Consider the following 17,724-nt stretch of genomic DNA (forward strand, 5'->3'; position numbering starts at 1 on the left):
AGTACTAATGCATAAGCAAACCATCTGATGTTGGAGTCAGTCAGCCTTTGTTATATCTTCATCTGAAATGTTTTAAAATAATTTGTATCCTTATGCTTTGAAACCCATCTCATCTTTTATAAAAATATTCTTGCTCTTCCAAAGTATTTTTGAGAGTTCCACCAGCCTGGTTTGAGGAGGGAACAGGTTGTGAGAGAAATGTGCCCTTAAAATTGTTACCAGAATTTTAGGAAGTTTCAGAGCAATCTTTCCAGGAAACTTTTTTGGTGTATTAGGAGAAATACCCTTTTAGAGTGAGAATAGTTCTGTCTGCTGGTCCATCCTGTTCCCAGTGATTTTCATAGAAACAGCTTGATCCGTGCTTGACTGCAGGTTTTCCCCATGACAGCACAGTTTTACAAAATATAGAACAGAGATATAAGGATGGATTGGATTCAGCTTTTGCTGAGGTTTGTGCAGGCTTTTTATTACTTCATTAGGAGATGAGTCAAATCCTTTGATTCTTTTTCTCTCTGGTCTGATTTCAGAGTCACTGAGTCACTGAGAAAACTGAAGGAGCAGCAGACACGAAGCTGCACACATAAAATGTAGCAATCCTTTTCATGACTCCTAAATCAGTAAATATGTGGCTGTGAGCCTGTGTCAGATACACCATCCGTGCTGAAGTTCCTGGTGGCGTATGTAAGCCTCGTAGAGACCAGATTGCTAAGAGCACGTTGAGGTGCACTTTCTAGATACCTCGGGGCTTTCTAATTTTAAGAAATATTTTGTTGCTGTTTCACGTGAAGTTCTTTCGAGTTGAAAAAAAAATTCAATAGCTCCTGATTCCCTGTATTGCCAATTGTAAGAGAAACTCCAGCAAGAAATTTCTAGTCGAAACTAGAGGAGAACAGAAGTACGTTCCCCAGAAGATTGCAATAGTGTGGCAGTCGCGAGGCATCTTGAAGCTGGAAAAGCAAATCCAGATAGATGTTCTGCATAGTTCAGACCAGAGGGATAAAATTGTTTCTCCACCTTCCCGTGAGAGTTCCTTAGTCCCTGAACTGCTGTTCTACCACTGTTGCTTCTGTTGAAAACATTTGGAAGATCTCCTTTTGTTTTACTGTCAACAGAAGCCTTTTGGAAGTTTAAAAGGTTTACAGGACAAGACATCGTATCCTGTCCAGCTCCCTAATCATTCTGCTTTCTGGTTATGAGCATCCTTGGCAGTTTGGTTCCAGACATATTATTTCCCTCTGCAGCAGAGTTCTCTGTGAGCACAGCTCTTTGCTGAATGCTTGGATTTCGTTTCTAGAACTTAGTCCCATGCTAGCTAAGAATGACTGCTTCCCCCATCACTTTCAGAGCTAAGTACAAAATTTACTTTTTTTAATTCAGCTGTACTCGAATAAATGTTTCTCATGTGCATAGAGCCATCCTACTGCAAATTCACACATGCCGATATAAACAAAAAAGCGTAAGCTAGCAAAACCCACATGCATTTAAATGTTTTTCTCTGCAGCTTATAAGAGGAAGAAAAAAGATATTCTTTCCATCTTCACAGTATGTGAACTTCGGACATCACTGATCTCAGTGGCCCTAGATTTTACCGTGGAAAGGAGATGTAAAACTTGAGCTCAAGACAGTTATTTTAAAACTATCAGTATATAAATATAAAGTGCATAGTCACTTCTGGGCTTTTTAATGTTGGTAATTTTTCCACTGATGTGAACAGTTATGAAAAAATATTTCTCCTCCATTAGGTATTGCTTTGTTAATTACATAGTCATGAGAGCAGAGGCTATGTGTGATTTTAATGAGGGTATGGTACAGAAATGAATGGAAAGTAATTCTTTAAAGCAAGAATTTTCTGAGTTTTAAGGTATTTATTTATTCACTTGATTCGTTATTACTTGAGCTGTTCCCAGGAATGTGATTTCAGTAGTGACTAACATGTTTCAGATATTTCCTGTGGGAATGAGGTATTGGGGATCTCTGGTCAAGGGCTGTGATATCTCCCTCTTTTAGGACTCAGCGTTGGTCTGGAGCAGTGTGGTGCATTGAACATGATACCACCTGACAGGTCATTGCTGTTCTCTAATCACTCTTCCCTGGACAATTATTTTCTTTGAGTTTCCTTTGTTAGGAGGATGGACAGAAGCTAAGGATGAAACTAAACATGTCTCCCTTAGTACTTTCTCATCTTTACAACTCCTTCCCATTTTGCAGTCAGGGCACACTAGTAAAGGGTATGTTAGAAAGTTGTTTTCCATACCTGTTTTGTTATTCAGTAGTAAACTGATGGCAAGTAAATGTCCAGAAAAGATAATTTTAGAGCTGTGAAGGCTTAAAATTTTATTGTAATTCTTCCAGTGATGGGAAAATGGATAGGTTTTTGTGTTTGGGTTTTGCCTCCTAAATCCTACTCCTCCTTTAAAAAAGTAAATCAAAACTTCTCATTTAAAGTCATATATTATGAGCTTAATATGTACTCATTTTTAAGAACTTGTGTTTTTAAATTAGTTGGTGTTTTTAATGACCTGGAGTAGCATTTTTACAGAAATGCCTAGCATGATCTTCCCAGAATATGTTCATCACATTGCGATTACATTCAGTATTGTCTTCTGTCTGGTTTAAGACTATTTGCATGAATCTGCAATAGTAAGATTGCAGTTCTACTGTGTTTTACATTATACTTATTTGGTAGGGTCTTCAGTTTGCTTTTAGGGTTGAATTTCTTCGCTTTGGGGTGTGTGCCTTCAAAACAATTTACATGTTTGCAAATGTATTCTGTTTCCAGTTATCTTTACAGTGTTTGCAGTAAGCTTTTAACTTCTCTACTGGTACTGTTCTCTACATCTAGAAATATTTATTGTAATAATTTTATGCTGGTACAACAGAGGAAATTCTAGTTATAGTCCAGGAGAAACTTTAGAGGTTTTGTTTTGATTATTTTAGAAAACTGTTAGGTCTCCATATTTTCTAGATACAAACCAGAAGTGGATTCAAACTGTGCTGCTTACTGATAACATTTACTGAGTGTTTGGGTATTAGCTCTGTAGTTTTTTTCAAGCCTAAGTAGCATTTATTACCTTGCCTTTGCTTGTGATGCCAAAAGAAGATAATACAAAATGGTGATTTCTGATATTCAGCTGAATAAGAAGTCATGGCCAGCAGAGATTGCTGAATAAAAAATATTAATAGCTCAGACATTGAGTAAGATTGAACTGTTCAAGGTTGGATGGGGCTTTGAGCAACTTGGAAGATGTCCCTGCCCATGGCAGGGGGGTTGGAACTACATGATCTTTAAGGTCCCTTCTGACCCAGACTGTTCTGTGATTCTGTGAAATAGGACTGGTTTTCTTTTTAGTCAGTCTCTTTGGTAGAGAACTGCTTCTCTATAACATCCATCCTTGACAAGGTGATGGTCAAATTAATTGATCGAATGTCTTGTCTTCCAGTGGTATGAGTATATTTAAGATCAAGGTTGAAATCAGTAATTTATTATTGTCTGTCAAACCTTATTTATTGCTTATTGCCAACAACATACCTATGTAGAAAAATCAAGGTATGAGTTTTGACATAAGAGTTTGTTTTGACTTATATATCTCCAGAACAATGATGATAGCAATGAAGACCCAAGCATGACTTGCTTAAGTAAGAGCCAGAAACTGGCTAAGTCCCTGTTTTACTGGTGGATGCTGCACCCAAAATAGGAGTTTAACTATTGTCAAAGGCTGCAGTGTGTACTGTACAGATAATACAGAGGTTATAGCAGCTCATGTAAAGAAGGTTTTCAGAGCTGTACGGACTTCTACAGATAGAAAAGGAAGCTTTGCATCCCTACTGCATAAGTCTTTCTGTGGTACAATCGTATCTTTGTTTTGCAGTGTCGGGGTACCATAAGGGCTGGCAGGAGGGTGGGGCATTTGCTAAGATGCTTTTAACTGAAGAGGTACAAGTATTCATCACATTGTAAAATTCTAAATTTGTTCTTCATTATCTCATTCTTTCCTGCTGCTGCTTGTGTTAGGGCTTTAACCTGCAAAAGCACTTATTCCTAAGTCAGTGGTAAGCTGAAGATGCTGAAAAAAAAAATTCCCTGCAAGAGAAGCAAGATCATGGTGGTTGTTTTGTTGTCTTTTCAAATGTCTGTAGGCTTCCACTCACTAGGAAAATTATTATTCTTTTCCTGCTGGTTTTCCTGAATAGTTAATGGAAGCCCACAGGAACTCTTTCTGTCCTGTTGCATTATGAACTGTCACTGTAACAACTGAAATGCTGCCATCTTCTAAAATCTGAAGTACTAGAAAGGCCTACCTGGCTCCAGCTTAAGCTACCAGTGGTTCCTCAACGTTTATAATGTTTAAGAGTGCAGATACATGTAAAGAGTGGAAGCCCATGGCAAGATCATGCTTGTCCTTAGGAGTAGCAATCAGATTGAGAGGAAGTGTGGAAAATAGAAATTAGAGCTCCATCTAACAGCCATAAAATAACTGATATTGCATCAATAGCTGGCAAACATATAGCACCAAGAGGTATTAAAACTGCACGTCCTCGTGCCTTGCGTCGTCTTTCTGCTTACTTTGCTGGGGGGGGTTTATCCTCTGGAGGATGAGGAGTGGAGAGAAACTGTGCATGTGGTTACGCTTTTAGAATTACTGCAATCTGTCTCTCTTGTCACACTCCTTGAGGGCAGAAAATGAGTTGTAAATGAGGTCGGGCTATTTATGCTTTATGTAAATTTAAGGAAGTTAAGTAGCGAACCAAACTAATGTTGTCCTTAACTTGAATATGTTTATCTCCTCATTAAGAAGAGTTTAGTTATGACTGTTAAGGAAGTGGAAAGTGTTTTCTTGTAGGATGTGTAGAAAACGTGTGAAGAGTCTGTAATTTAGTTGTAGGCAAACACTTTTTTTTTTTTAATGAATGAAGGTAAATCAAATACTTTGACGAAGTTAAAAAGTCTAACAACAACTTCTACAATATTCCATACTTCATGACTGATGAAATCAGAGTAAGTTATGAGATTGCCTGGAAAACTGCCATGATCCAAGTTCCATTATACTTAAAAGGTGATAGCTAACAACTGAAAAGATGTCACCAGCTGTGGTAGGCAGAAGATAATACGCAGAGTGTGCAAGTCCGTTTACTAGTGATTTTTTTTTTTTTTTACTTTTCTGATAACAAATGAAGTTTTTTTATTTGTGTGTTTTTACATATAAAATATGTATGCTTTTGGTAATAACCATTTTTGCCCCTTTCCCAGAGTCAAGATGAGAGATATGCTTTCATTGCTGAATGGTATGACCCAAATGCTTCACTCTTTCGACGTTATGAACTTCTGTACTATCCAAAAGATGGATCAATTGAAATGGTAAGAATGAAAGAAAAAAGAATCTTTTTTCATAACTGTAATATCCAATTAAACATTTCATAAAACAGCAAACCACTGCCTATGCCTATTAATTTTCCATGTAAGAAAATATTATTTAAAATGTATCTTGCTCTGTTTCTAAAACTAAAAGGAAAGTAAAAATATGAGTTCACAGCAAAGCATGTGGAATAGCACTCGTTTATGATTTTTTTTCTTTCTTAAAACTTGCTTTTGTGTGGAGAGATTCATTTGCACAAATCTGTTTTCATTCAATCTCTACTTGGGTTTCAGAATTGAAGCTCAGCAACACTGACCTACTACTTGAGAAGAATTAACTGAAACTAATTCCAAACAGGGGAATAAGCTTCATCAGGAATTCCAGAAATCTCTGAAGAGTAAAATGTAAAAGAGTCTAATCAAAGTGGAGGAAATGGCAGATTGCTCTTAATTTGGTTTTAATGAAAAGTAGGACGTTTCAGGCAGTGGGATCTAAATTTTTCCATCAGTGGTGGTGTTGCACAGACCTTTCTGACTTGTGATTCATACAACTAATCCCCATTTTTTATTGATAGCAGGTGAAAACAAGCATTTTGCATTAGCAGGCATGTATATAAAAATATAATGTATACTGTAAAGATAATCCTCATAAACCAACCAATGCTTTCTGCTTCCCTTTAGGAATGAGTGAATGGTTTGGACTAGTCTTTTCCCATTTTTAATGAAGACCTAAGAGTATAAGAATAGCCTAGATTTGGATATTCACACTTAATAATTTCATTATCAAATTTTAACTTTCCTGCTATAAGTATCAAATGGAAAAATAAGAAGCTAGTGGAACTTGCATTTTCTTACCTAAACTACTGCTTGCAGAAACCATGATACCCATCTGTATGAGGAGATGCACTTTACATTGTTTACTGATAGTTTCTTTAAACAAACTCTATCATAATGTTGTCTCATTTAAGTTAGTTCTTTGTATGATGTCTGTATGTGCACAGTTGTCAAAATGTGAGGATTTTTGTTTTTTTCTTTCCCAGAGATGGTTTAATCAGTCAGGAGTTGTAATAATCTTCCTACACAACCACATGTGGGCTGCTGAAATTGTTGTTCATTTCATCTAGACATCTCAAAAACAAGAGCTTTCAAGGTGTTCTTGAAGTACTTAATGCCTTGTCTATGGCTTGGTAAACTTCTGTGTTTTGCCAGTGTACTCTTAGGGGAAGATAGTATGGTATGTACACAGTCACAGACTGCACGTGTCCAGGACAGAAGTTAAAAAATCAAAAATAGATGTGAACACCCTTAGAATATCTCAAAATCACTTTTGGGGTGAGTTTCTGGATAGATTTTGAATTCTCTTCTGGAGTTTTTTTTAAATTTCTGCAGAATTCGGGGATTCTTTGTTTCTTTAGTACTGCTTAATTCTTCTGCATCTTTTGATATCTTCCTGAGGAGATGACAACCTGCTCTTACCTTTAGCGTGTCTGAGAAGAAGGAAAGTAATAGATATGAGCCACCTTTTCCCCATTTATGAAAAGGATGTTTTTTCCCCTTTCCCACCTCCCTGACAATAGCTCTCCTTTATCACACACGTCAGCTGAAGGTGGAGCAGAGCTGTTGAAGGCATTTGTTACATGAAATCCTGAGCTTACAGTCAAACTGGGATCTCTTGACAGAGGTGCCCCATTCTCTGAGTTTCCATAGTTTATAACTCTCATGGTGAATTCTGAAAACCTGAATAACTTTTCTTGCTACAAAAGATTTCCTAAAAAGAGAGAAGAAATCTTTAAAAAAGGACAGATTCTTAGCAGAGAACTATTTTGTTTTGAGTAATTTACTTCTACATGTACATGGGCAGCAGGGGAACAGTGCAAACAGTCTTGTATTTCTTCTGCTGTGGCTTATCATTCACTTTATAAAAAGATCTTTTAAAGAGATCCAGAATTCCACTCTAAAGAAGAATTCTTTAACGCAGGTAGATCCTCTCCTTTACTTCTTGAGAAGAGAGAGACAGTACAAGGTGCTTTTCTAGGAACCACTACTGAAATAACCAAGAAAGTGTTCAGATTTTTAGTCAAGATACTGAAGAATTTGCATGTGGCCAAGACAGTTAATACTGTTCCTGCCAAAGTCCAGGAGAAAACAAGTAGCTGAATTCAAGTGATATTTTTCTTTAAGCATGTTGTCATTTCATTCCCTGCTGCACTTGAATAGTGAACACTTAGTAGGAGCATGTATGAGGAGCTAAAGACATTTCAGTAGGGAAGGATTCTTCCTGATAATCATGCCCTCAGCAGGAGTAAGTATCAAAATAATTTATATTCTCTGATCTGCAAAGTTTTGACTATTCTGAAAAAACTTTTTTTTTTCTACCCTTCTAACAGAAGAGAACTATATTTACACACTTCAGAACATGGAGTATGTAACTTTGCTCTTAAATTTTTTCTTTCCCTCTAAAATTTTTGGGAATGATATGCTTGCTTTTAATGCAATCCTAGTTGATGTATCGTTGCAGTGGAGTACAGTACATGTAACTCGAGACAGAAGGGGAAGTTTAGCCTGAGGAGGACAAAACTCTTCTTTTCATTGGATTCCACTTCCCCTGGAAACTGAAGGCATCTGTAATATCTACCTGCGGTGAAGAAACAGTTCAGCAGGTTGCCTTTTGTACTTTGCCAGCCCACCCAGAAAACTACATGTTAACGTCTGGCTTCTTGCTTGGAATGATGATATATAAAGCTGAGTGGTCTTGACAGGCTTTTGAGCTTGCAGCTCTAGGCAGTGAGAACATCTCAGCCAAGTGTTGCAATCATCTACGCGTCCCTAATTCTGAGTCCTACGCAGTCAAATAGAGCATGGTATCACTGGAGCGATGCCCTGAAGAGGAGACCTGCCAGGGTGTATCTTGATCATTGTGGTACAAGCCATCGGTCTGTGAAACAGCGTGGATCTGCTGAGGGAACTCCCAGTGAGACTGGGCAGAGGCATCCACGAGGCATCTGGACCTTTTATTGCAACTTGAATTAGAACAGAAGCAAATTCGAAGATAGCTGTGAACCTGAGACTATTTAAATGGAATACATTTGTAATTGTGGTTTCATCTTCTAAGTTTTCTTGGTATACCTGTAAGTTCAAAGGGTTAGGAATTAAATCAAGTCAGTGATCAGATTCAGTCCTGCAGTACTGTGGAAATTTCTGAAGGTAACAGTTGAGTTTCCTAAATATGTTGCTGTGGTAGATTTTAATATTCTTTTTCCTGCAGTACGATATGAAGAACCGTCGCACCTTTCTGAAGCGCACCCAGTATGAGAGCTTACACCTCGAGGATTTATACGTGGGAAGCAAAATTACTGTTTTTTCCCGTCATCTCTCCATAGTGGACTATGGGAATCCATATACATCTCGCAAGCTTGGGAGCCGCAAAGAGAGGTAAGAAGGGAAGATTTTGAAATCTCCGTTTGTGGTTGGGGTTTCAAAGTAGTTGTTTGCTAGAAATGAGGTAAGTTTTCTGTGCTAAGAGTGGGGAGAAAATGTAGCTACAAGTTTGCATGCGGTTCAGAGTGATCTGACATACTGAGAACTGGAGAGAAGCAAAGTGGTCCCTGCTTGTGGGCAAACCTATGACTCCCACAGTTACCTGAGTGTTATCTTCAGGGCCAGCTTCTCCATGTTGTCAACTGCTGGCTCCTCTAGGTCTCTTGGGAGAGAAGAGGGGGTCAAGGAGGAAAAGAGTGGTCCTGTTCAGCTTTGTTACTCCCCCAGGGCAGGCAGCAGTAGAATTCTTGTGATTTGTGGATTCTCTTGGGGCAGAATTAATGTGGTAATTCTGATGTGTGCTGGAATTCAAAGGCCTGAACCTTGTGAAGCTGCCACCTCTCTCTCTGGGATCTGTGTAGAAGCACAGAACCTTACCAGTCTGATCTGTGTGAGCAGTAGCAAATGAAAACACTGGAGACCACTCACATTCTCTGTTTTTCCCCACTATGGAGGACTTTTTCTGATATTTTTTTTCAACATCTCTCAAACTCTGTGTGCATGAGGACAGAAAGTTTAGAGTGAGAATGTTGTTAAAAACTGTAGGCTTCTTTGTTAAGACAAAGTTTGTTTATAGTGGGTGAAGATAAGACTCATCACATATTTTTGGTTTAAAGATTTGCTTTGGAAAAGATGTTAAGAGCCCATCCAAAACCAAAAATATCAGGAGGGACTTAATAAAATGACACTAAGATTAATTTACAAGAAATTTAAATCTGGTTTATTGACAGTGCAGGTAATATCTGAATCTGGAAATTAAAAAAATTTGATAATTTACCCCAGCTTTTTTTTCAAAAGAACACAGAACGTTTTCTTAGGTATGATATTCCAGTGAGCCCTATTCACCTACTTGTTCCCTCCCGCTAACTGGGCTTATTTTGAACTCTTTTTGGGGAGTTGTACATAACCAGACATAGAGGAAGAGTTTCAAGTTTTAACACACATCTTTGTCTTAACTGCACAAAAATACTGCTGTGAGAATTCCTGCCTAATCTCTTTCCAGAAAGAGTTCTAGTACTTTTTCTCCAAGCTGAGGTTGGGCAGAGTGAGAGTAGCAAAGGAGGTAGAGAACACCAGGGGATGGATTTTGTATATATGACTACTTTTGTTGTTCCTCAGTGGAGCCTTGGGTAGATCATATCTTTATATTAATGTGTATTTTCTGCTCTGTCTAAGCTAACATAAGCCCTGCTGCTGATGCAGAGCTCATGCAGTTATACCAAGAAAAGGCAGCTTATGATAAAATGGCATTTATTCTTGTAGGAGACGTTGCTGACTACAGGGCAGCACTGTAGTTGTGTCAAATGAAGTGGTCTTGGGAGGGGGCGAATTTTTGTACTGCTCTACAAAAGGAAGAAAGAGCATTTATGACATGTCAGCTGTTTGGAAAACATTTTAGGAATGTCGACTGAAAGATAACATAGATATGCAAGTGCAGTTGCATATTCAGAATAGCCCAGAGGAACATAGTGAAAGGTGCCTTACACAGGCAAGGGATTGTCAAAATCCAATTTCTTCCCAGAAGCTTTCACTGAACAAACAGGGTCATATTAAAAGAGTTTCCTTAGGCAAAACAGTTGCATATGAGTTATTTGTCTTTTTGGCCTGTTCCTAGCAGGTTTTACAGCAGTTATTAGTTAATAGAGATAATAAGATTTCTGCAGGGCTTGATAATGCCTAAAATAATCTGTAGTTGGAGTTCTATTAATAATTTTAAGGTTGTTGTATGAGGCAGAATATTTCCTTGTATTTTTCTTGCCTTTGTGCTGTACAGGACTTTGGCAGTTTAGTTCAACTTTGGAAACACGTTCTTTGGTCACTGAATATGTATGCAGATAGAGGCCTTTGAGGGAGACTGAGGAATGTATATTTAAAAAAAAAGACTGTTTTGAATTAGGGACCTTTATTTTTGTCAGTAAAGCAAATGGGTGTGACCCTAGGTACATGAGGTACAAAAGAGATATGTAGAAAAAGGCTAGATTTGCACAGACCTTTCCTAGAATTAGGCAAGAATTATTAAGACAGTTTTATGGAGTTTCAGTTTCTATAGCTTCTTTTCTTGCCAGTATATCATAAGGAAACCATCACAAACAATGACTAAAATGGTTGAATGAGCATGGACTTGCTTACAGTGTGCCACAGAAGGAATCACTAGCATGGGACAGCGATTTCTGTTTCTGTAGCATTTCACTTGTGATCCTGGGTGGTTGTAACCTGAGGTGAACGTTTGTCTGCCTAGTGTGTCCTGTCTAAGTAGACTATACTTAGAGTCGGTATCACTGGTTTTGAAAATGGTGTTGGAAACCTTGTGTGTCAACCAGAAATACTTGTATTCTGTTTTGATTGGGATAGGTTATTCTTAGGCTTCTAGTCATTGACATAATCAGTGTTTCTTCCTCTACAAGACATAAGCCACTGTACGTGCAGCAGTCCTATTATTAGAAATAAGTAGATCTCAAAAGCATAGTCACAGCGTGCTCTGTGCATTGTTCCTTTGATCAGTTCTCATCTTCTGTTGTTTCAGTACTCATTGCAGTACTGTCTTGCAGTCGCTCTGAAAATGTAAGCAAAATAACTTAATTTTCATTTTCTCCTTTGTTCCTAAACACAAAACTGTTTCAAAATCCACTTTGCGGACTGCATCCTGTCAAACCACCATAAACATATTCCTAATTAAAACTAAAAATAGGGCACATGAATCAAAATCCAATCTCAGAAACAGTCTTCAGCATTCTGAGCTATACTGTTTGTACCCTGCATACGTCTGAGAAGCTCACACTGACATGTTAACGTTTATATATTAGTGTTAGAGAAAAGATATTATAAGAGTTGCTCATTGCAGTTTGTATTAATGTGTTCTAGGTAAATTGCTTCATAATGCAGTATATCTTTATGTATTTGTAGGAATTACAGTATTACTATGAAGGTTGAAAGTAGAAAAGTAAAGGGCAATTTATTTCTAGCATTAGCAGTCTATCTCAAATAGCCTGTGTAATAACACAGACTCAAAAAAGTGTTCCTCAAGGAAATGCAAACGGCACTGGAGATCTCATTCCAGTGGTTAGATCCTTATTGTTTGTGGGAAATGACAGTGTAGAGAACAACTTATACCAGGATGCAGGTTTGTGTCATCGGTCAAGCAGGCAGCTGCTGCTCCTCATGGTCCTCAATCACTTGGCACACCTTGTCATATGATAAATAATATCACAAAATGAGGTGGAACTTCTTTGGGGAAGAGGGGGACAGGCTGTAGGCTGCATGGATTGTACTGGCAAACTGTTGAATGTTGGTGAGAGGCCAGACTTTGCTGATCTGAAGATAAGACTAAACCAGCTTTAGTTTGCACTGCAGTGTACTGAGGCATAGTCTTGGTTGTCTACTTTCATGCAGTTCCTGGCCACATCCTTAGTCTGTCTTTTCGTGTCATACTTCCCAATGGACCTGAGCCTAAGGTGATCTGTGTATATGAACTTCATGATGCTTAAGGAAATCTGTTTGTTTCTGAGCTCTGAAGGTCATCTAGGTTTCTCCCTTAGTTTCAGATGAAATGTCGAATACATTCAAATCTTCCGCGTTACGTTTCCTAATCCTAACACCTCCCTTGCTTTGCATTTGTTGTGAAATAGTCTGTCTCTTGCCAAAGCATCTGTCAATCTGGGGTCACTTAAGGTTCAGAGTAAATGTAGTGGAAGTTCATCCCCACTTCCTATATCCTCAGCAAAGGCTGCTTTCCATGCTATGCTGGTATATAAAATAGGAAAAAAATAATTTTCAATAACTTGTCTTCCATTTAAGGAAGCACTGCAATAAAAAATTGCCTCTTGGGTAGCCTTCTTTATTCAAAACAGTGTAAAAGATGGAAAGTGCTCTTTAGGATTGTCAGAGATGTGGAGTTTCTGTGATACAGGGTTGAATAAATATGTTGGTTTGTAAGCTGAGCACATTTGAAGCTGACTCACCACAAGATGAATGCAAATAGAAAATGCAATTTTACAGACCTTCTCTTTGTGCTTGTTATTTTTGATTAATAATACGTTTAGTGCTGATGGTGTACTAGGTGCTATGCAAAGCGCACTAATAAAACAGTCCTGGCCTTGGGGATGTACAGTATAAAAAGATAATTACCCATAAGACAGGATGTACTCTAAAACAAAGATGTGGGGGAGAGTGTAGAGATTTTTAAATTGATGTCCCTTAGAATATAGCTGTCAGTTAGTATAAGAGATGTGATACCTCCTCTGCCATCCTTTTATTGTGCCTATTAACAGTGTCAGCTATTTGGCATGCACTTTGTATGCCATGGAGTTTTTGTACTGTACCAAGTACAATCTTCTTCTCGCTGAGCACTACACGTATTTAAAAAATAATAATAAAAAGAAAATAATTTAACTTTGAGTTTTATGGAAGAGGCCCATCATGAAGTAATATTTTTAAACAGGGAATTTTAACAGCTTGAATTTAATGTGTATAATGATTAATGTTAGATAGAAAGGAAGCTGAGCAGGGAGGGATTAACAGATCCGTTGTGTTCTAACCCAGAGCTGTGAGTGAGGAGCTGTAGAGATATCCATTAGCTAAGGAAGAAGTGGTCAAAGTGATTGCTTTGACAGCGAAGGGAGAAGTCAGTAAATAATGACTGCTGGTGGAACACTGTGAGCTGGCTTGGACCAGAAAGCCAAGGAAATTATAATGCACAAAGCTCATTCTTATCAGAATAATGCGTTACACAGGCATTCAAGAACAGCATGGAAATTGATGAGACACTGGGACTAGGATATGTGACTGTGACAGAATTTTTTGCTTTGATGTGATGGTTTTTTTGTCTGAATATAAACCCAACATGCACACCAAATGCTCTAAGGAAAGTAGTGTTGGCTGTATCTCTCTACTTTTCTTTTTTTTCCACCAGAACACTGGCTTTGATTAAACCTGATGCAATGCACAAGATTGGAGAATTAATTGATATCATTATTAATTCAGGATTGACAATAACTAAAGCCAAAATGATGCTGCTTTCAAGGTAAGGATTTTTTAAGGTTAGCTCTATTGTATCTAAGTATTTTTGCAGTTAAGAATGTTCTCTAAAGCTATTCTGTGTTGTTCCACACATCAAATTTATTCCAGTGAGTAACAGAGGTAAGACTCATCAGTTTCATAATCCTGTAGATTTCTGAGAATATGTAGAGATTTAAGCTAAGTATCAAAAAGTGCTGTGCAAGTGAAGTATGTAATGTCTCTATATGAATCCAAGGTGGCTACCATATCTTTAGCAATTTGGCGGCGTTTACTACTGGCATGTCTGTATGTCTTCACCTCATGGCTTCCTCATACAGACTGTGTTGCTGATTACAGCAGTGTTGTCCTTAAAGTATGTGGTTTGCTTGCTCTCAGTAAATCTGTTGTCTTAATTTGTGCTCTCAGATTCATGCTTGTTTATGACTGGAAGTCCTAGGCAAAGCAAGTGATCTTCTGATGATGTTGCAGAGTTGGACAGATTTTACTTGTGCATCTTCGTAATCCTCCTAGCCTTCGCTGTTCTCCACTTGCCTCATTGAGCCAAAAGATTTAAAAGAAGGCATGCTGCAGAGGAAAGAGAACATGATCATTTTACCTTAGGAGACTTTCCCAAAGTTACTGCACTATTTCTCCATTATTGCTTTGCATATACAATATGTTTTTGAAAAGAAAAGCTATCTGTCTTACATAATACCATATTATGTGTTCTTATGGTTTAGCTGTGAGGTCAGGAACAAATTTCCTATACCTCAAAACCTTTTTGGCATTATGAAATACTGATAAAACAACTATATGACTTCTTCCTCATCTCTGCATTCACCTGCTGCAATGTTTGATGATACCGGTCCCAGATCTTCCATGAAATAATTCCAATTCACGAGTTCAACCAAGTTTCTAGTGTTGATTTACAATTCACAGTGTCTCTCAAACCAGCTTTTTTTTATCTTCCTCTCCTGCAATCTGAAAGATTTGATCTGATGAGTTGTTTTGTATGGTGCTTTATTTCAGTGCCTGTCTGGGAAGTTGAACTGTTGCGCCAAGTCACATGCATTAGAATTGACTCATACTGAAGGGAAGAAACTGAGACATGAACTTTTATTGCCTATTTCTATATAAACATTTCTGGTTGTCTTGTATAATTGAAAATAATTATTAATAAGCACAAGATTGTGCTGTGATACTGAATGTATTTAAATAATGCCTTGAGTATTTTGTGGTTTCTTTGCATACTCTCTTTCTTGGGACTGTGCCATTTTAAAATGATAGAACTATGGCTTTGCCAAAGCGTCCTACCCTTAGATTTCTGCAGGCATTATTGTTTAAATCAGCATTATCAACTACTGCTTTCTTTAAAGGCATTATTAACAACATTTGTCTGTCAATCACTGTTAAGTAGATTCGTACCTTCTGTAAAAGTTGTAGCCAAGATATGAAAGTGTGGGCAGGCACTTGTTTCTCTAGTCTCTTCGTTTAATCATATGTCAGTTCAGTCTATTATAACCATGTGAACACTGTTTTCCATTCCTTAAAAACATAGAACTAATAATGAAATTGAAAAGGATCTAAGTTACACAGCACAACTGCACTTTAATATTTATTTCAGTTGAATTTAACCGAGTAGTAGAGCTCAATTTGCTTCAGAAATATATCCCTCAAATACTTCTTTGCATTCAGAAATTATAACATTTAATCTCTTTGCATACGCTTTTCATATTTGCTTTCCAAAATTATTGGGTGAATTAGTTTCAGAAGAGGACTTTCTGGTGAAATAGTGAATTGTAGGCAAAACTTTAGCAGAGTGTAGGTTTGAAGCTTGAGATTGCAAGAGTTCCTGTGTCTAGCCTAATTTTTACATCCTGTTTCTGCCTTAGTTAGGAAATGGAAGGAAAGCATATCCACTATATGTTTAATTAAAATCTTCTGGATTTTTAGTGGCTCATACTTACACTGAACTGAAAGCAACAAACCAGGAATTAGTCAGATCATTTTAATAAAAAAAGCTGGAGAAAGATGCAACTGTTCAAGCATTGATAAATGTTAGGAAAATTAAATTCTTCTTAGGTCCCTCTTGATGTTGTTTGTTTGCTCTGACAATATTTGGTGCAAGTCTGGACTGTAAAGGGGAGAGAGATGTCAAAAGTTCCATTTCAGATGACAGAACCATGCCTTTGTTCATACTTGGAATCTGTTATTTGAAAAATATGCAGGCAGTTTCATTCAGTAAAGGGAGGTGCTCAGAGTGACCAGAAAAAATTAGAAGACTGTTTCTGTAGGTAAAAACAATTTTACAGTTTGGAATCTTTTAGTCCCCTACAGCACTGCTTTGCTTATGAACTTTGTACGCAGAGTAGAGGCCAGCAATATTGCTTCCTGTCACTTGTCAGTCCTCCTGAAGAGCTTGTCCTTCTCCACAAGTTCCAGCTTCAGAAAGTGGCACACACCAGGATTTGGAGCAAACCATGACTGAGCCTGTGTTCTGAACTGGAATTTTGAAGTTTCAAAATAGCAGGTTTAGAGCTGAAAACCTCCGCGGATTTTTCTAGCTGTTGCCATGCAGAAAAAGCGATTTAGTAAGCAAGAGTTAAACATGAGAAGCAACTGGGGAAAAAGACAGAGAAAAGAGTAGGTTGGCTGGTTGCAGGGGGTGGTGGGGTGAAAAGCCACAAAGCAGTATGCCCATCAGAGGATGGATGGTGGTAAGTACTGTGGTGGTCCCCAAAACGTGTATAGTTGGGTAGTGTGGCTTTGGCAATGCAGAGCTTGGAAAGGGCCACCACCCTGTCTGAAAGGGGTAATTGTTTTGCTTCCTATGCCTTTATTTGCCTGGCAATGTGAGGAGACCTCTCACTGCAGAAACCCCATTGCTTTGGAAGAAAGCAGCGTGTAGTCACTGAGGGGATGTGCAAGACCAAATTGAGTTTTTAAGTGTGAAAATGTGGGAGAAATCAAGTTTTGATCTGGAGGGCATTGAGCTGCCTATGGGACTTTTAAGGTTTGAGGATACTGTATAGAAACCAGGTTATGCAATATTTTGTTGTGCACCAATGTAATAAAAACTTAGCCTTGATAAGGAAATGTTCCAGTGAAGCAGATAAATTGTTTGGTTTTGCTTTAAAGTCAAACTTCATTAACCAATATTCCTTCTACAGATGAAAGATATAAAAAACAGCAAATGGCTTGGCAAGAAGGTGACTCTGCTGCATTGTTTCTCAGCCTGAGAATGTGGAGACTATCAGTGACCCTGGAATGGGCTTCAGTAATTACTTCCTTCCCAGAGCAGGAGCACAGGGAGTCACCAGCTATACCTGTAGCCACACAAAATATGACAGAAAATCAAATGTAGTTTCTGTTATTGGGCATGAACACCCAACAAGCTGTCCAGCTTAGGAATACATCACCTGTAGAAACATTCTGATGAATGATAGTTTGTGGTTTTCAGGGGGTATTTTATGTATATATATGTGTGTGTATATAGCTACATCTATGTCTTTTTACTTTTCCAGAAAAGAAGCAGCTGATTTCTACGTAGACCATCGAGCAAAACCTTTTTATCAGTAGGTATATCGATTTCAGCTTGACATGTATTAAGCTTATTTATTGAATGCACAGGATTCATGTACTATATTTGTTACCACAGGACCCTGGGAAAATCAGAGCTTGTCTTAGTTGAGTGGAGCCCTTTGCAAAGTATGCATCCTTTTCATCTTCCTCCAGGGACAGATCCTTATTTCGGCTATTCAGGGTTTTAACCCACACTCTTTGCAGCCTGATGATACCAGGGGAATGTCTTTTGTCTCTCAGAAGTGAAAATGCTCCTA

At 38.0% G+C, this 17,724-nt stretch overlaps 1 protein-coding gene across 3 annotated transcripts in view; it reads left to right on the plus strand.

Annotated features, from left to right (window-relative positions):
• The window catches only part of NME7 (NME/NM23 family member 7), a 91,824-nt gene that overhangs the window by 12,446 nt on the left and 61,654 nt on the right, over positions 1-17,724 (plus strand). For 2 of the 3 annotated variants that reach the window (XM_032679698.1, XM_032679700.1), the window contains exons 2-5: positions 5,249-5,356; positions 8,619-8,785; positions 13,800-13,910; positions 17,410-17,460. In XM_032679698.1, the coding sequence (XP_032535589.1) occupies positions 5,249-5,356; positions 8,619-8,785; positions 13,800-13,910; positions 17,410-17,460 (437 nt within the window). Of the gene's footprint in view, positions 1-527; positions 588-5,248; positions 5,357-8,618; positions 8,786-13,799; positions 13,911-17,409; positions 17,461-17,724 lie in introns of all 3 variants that reach the window. The other variant, XM_032679699.1, reaches the window with a different exon arrangement.

The sequence above is a fragment of the Chiroxiphia lanceolata genome, chromosome 2 (genome assembly GCF_009829145.1).
Source record: "Chiroxiphia lanceolata isolate bChiLan1 chromosome 2, bChiLan1.pri, whole genome shotgun sequence".
Lineage (NCBI taxonomy): Eukaryota > Metazoa > Chordata > Aves > Passeriformes > Pipridae > Chiroxiphia > Chiroxiphia lanceolata.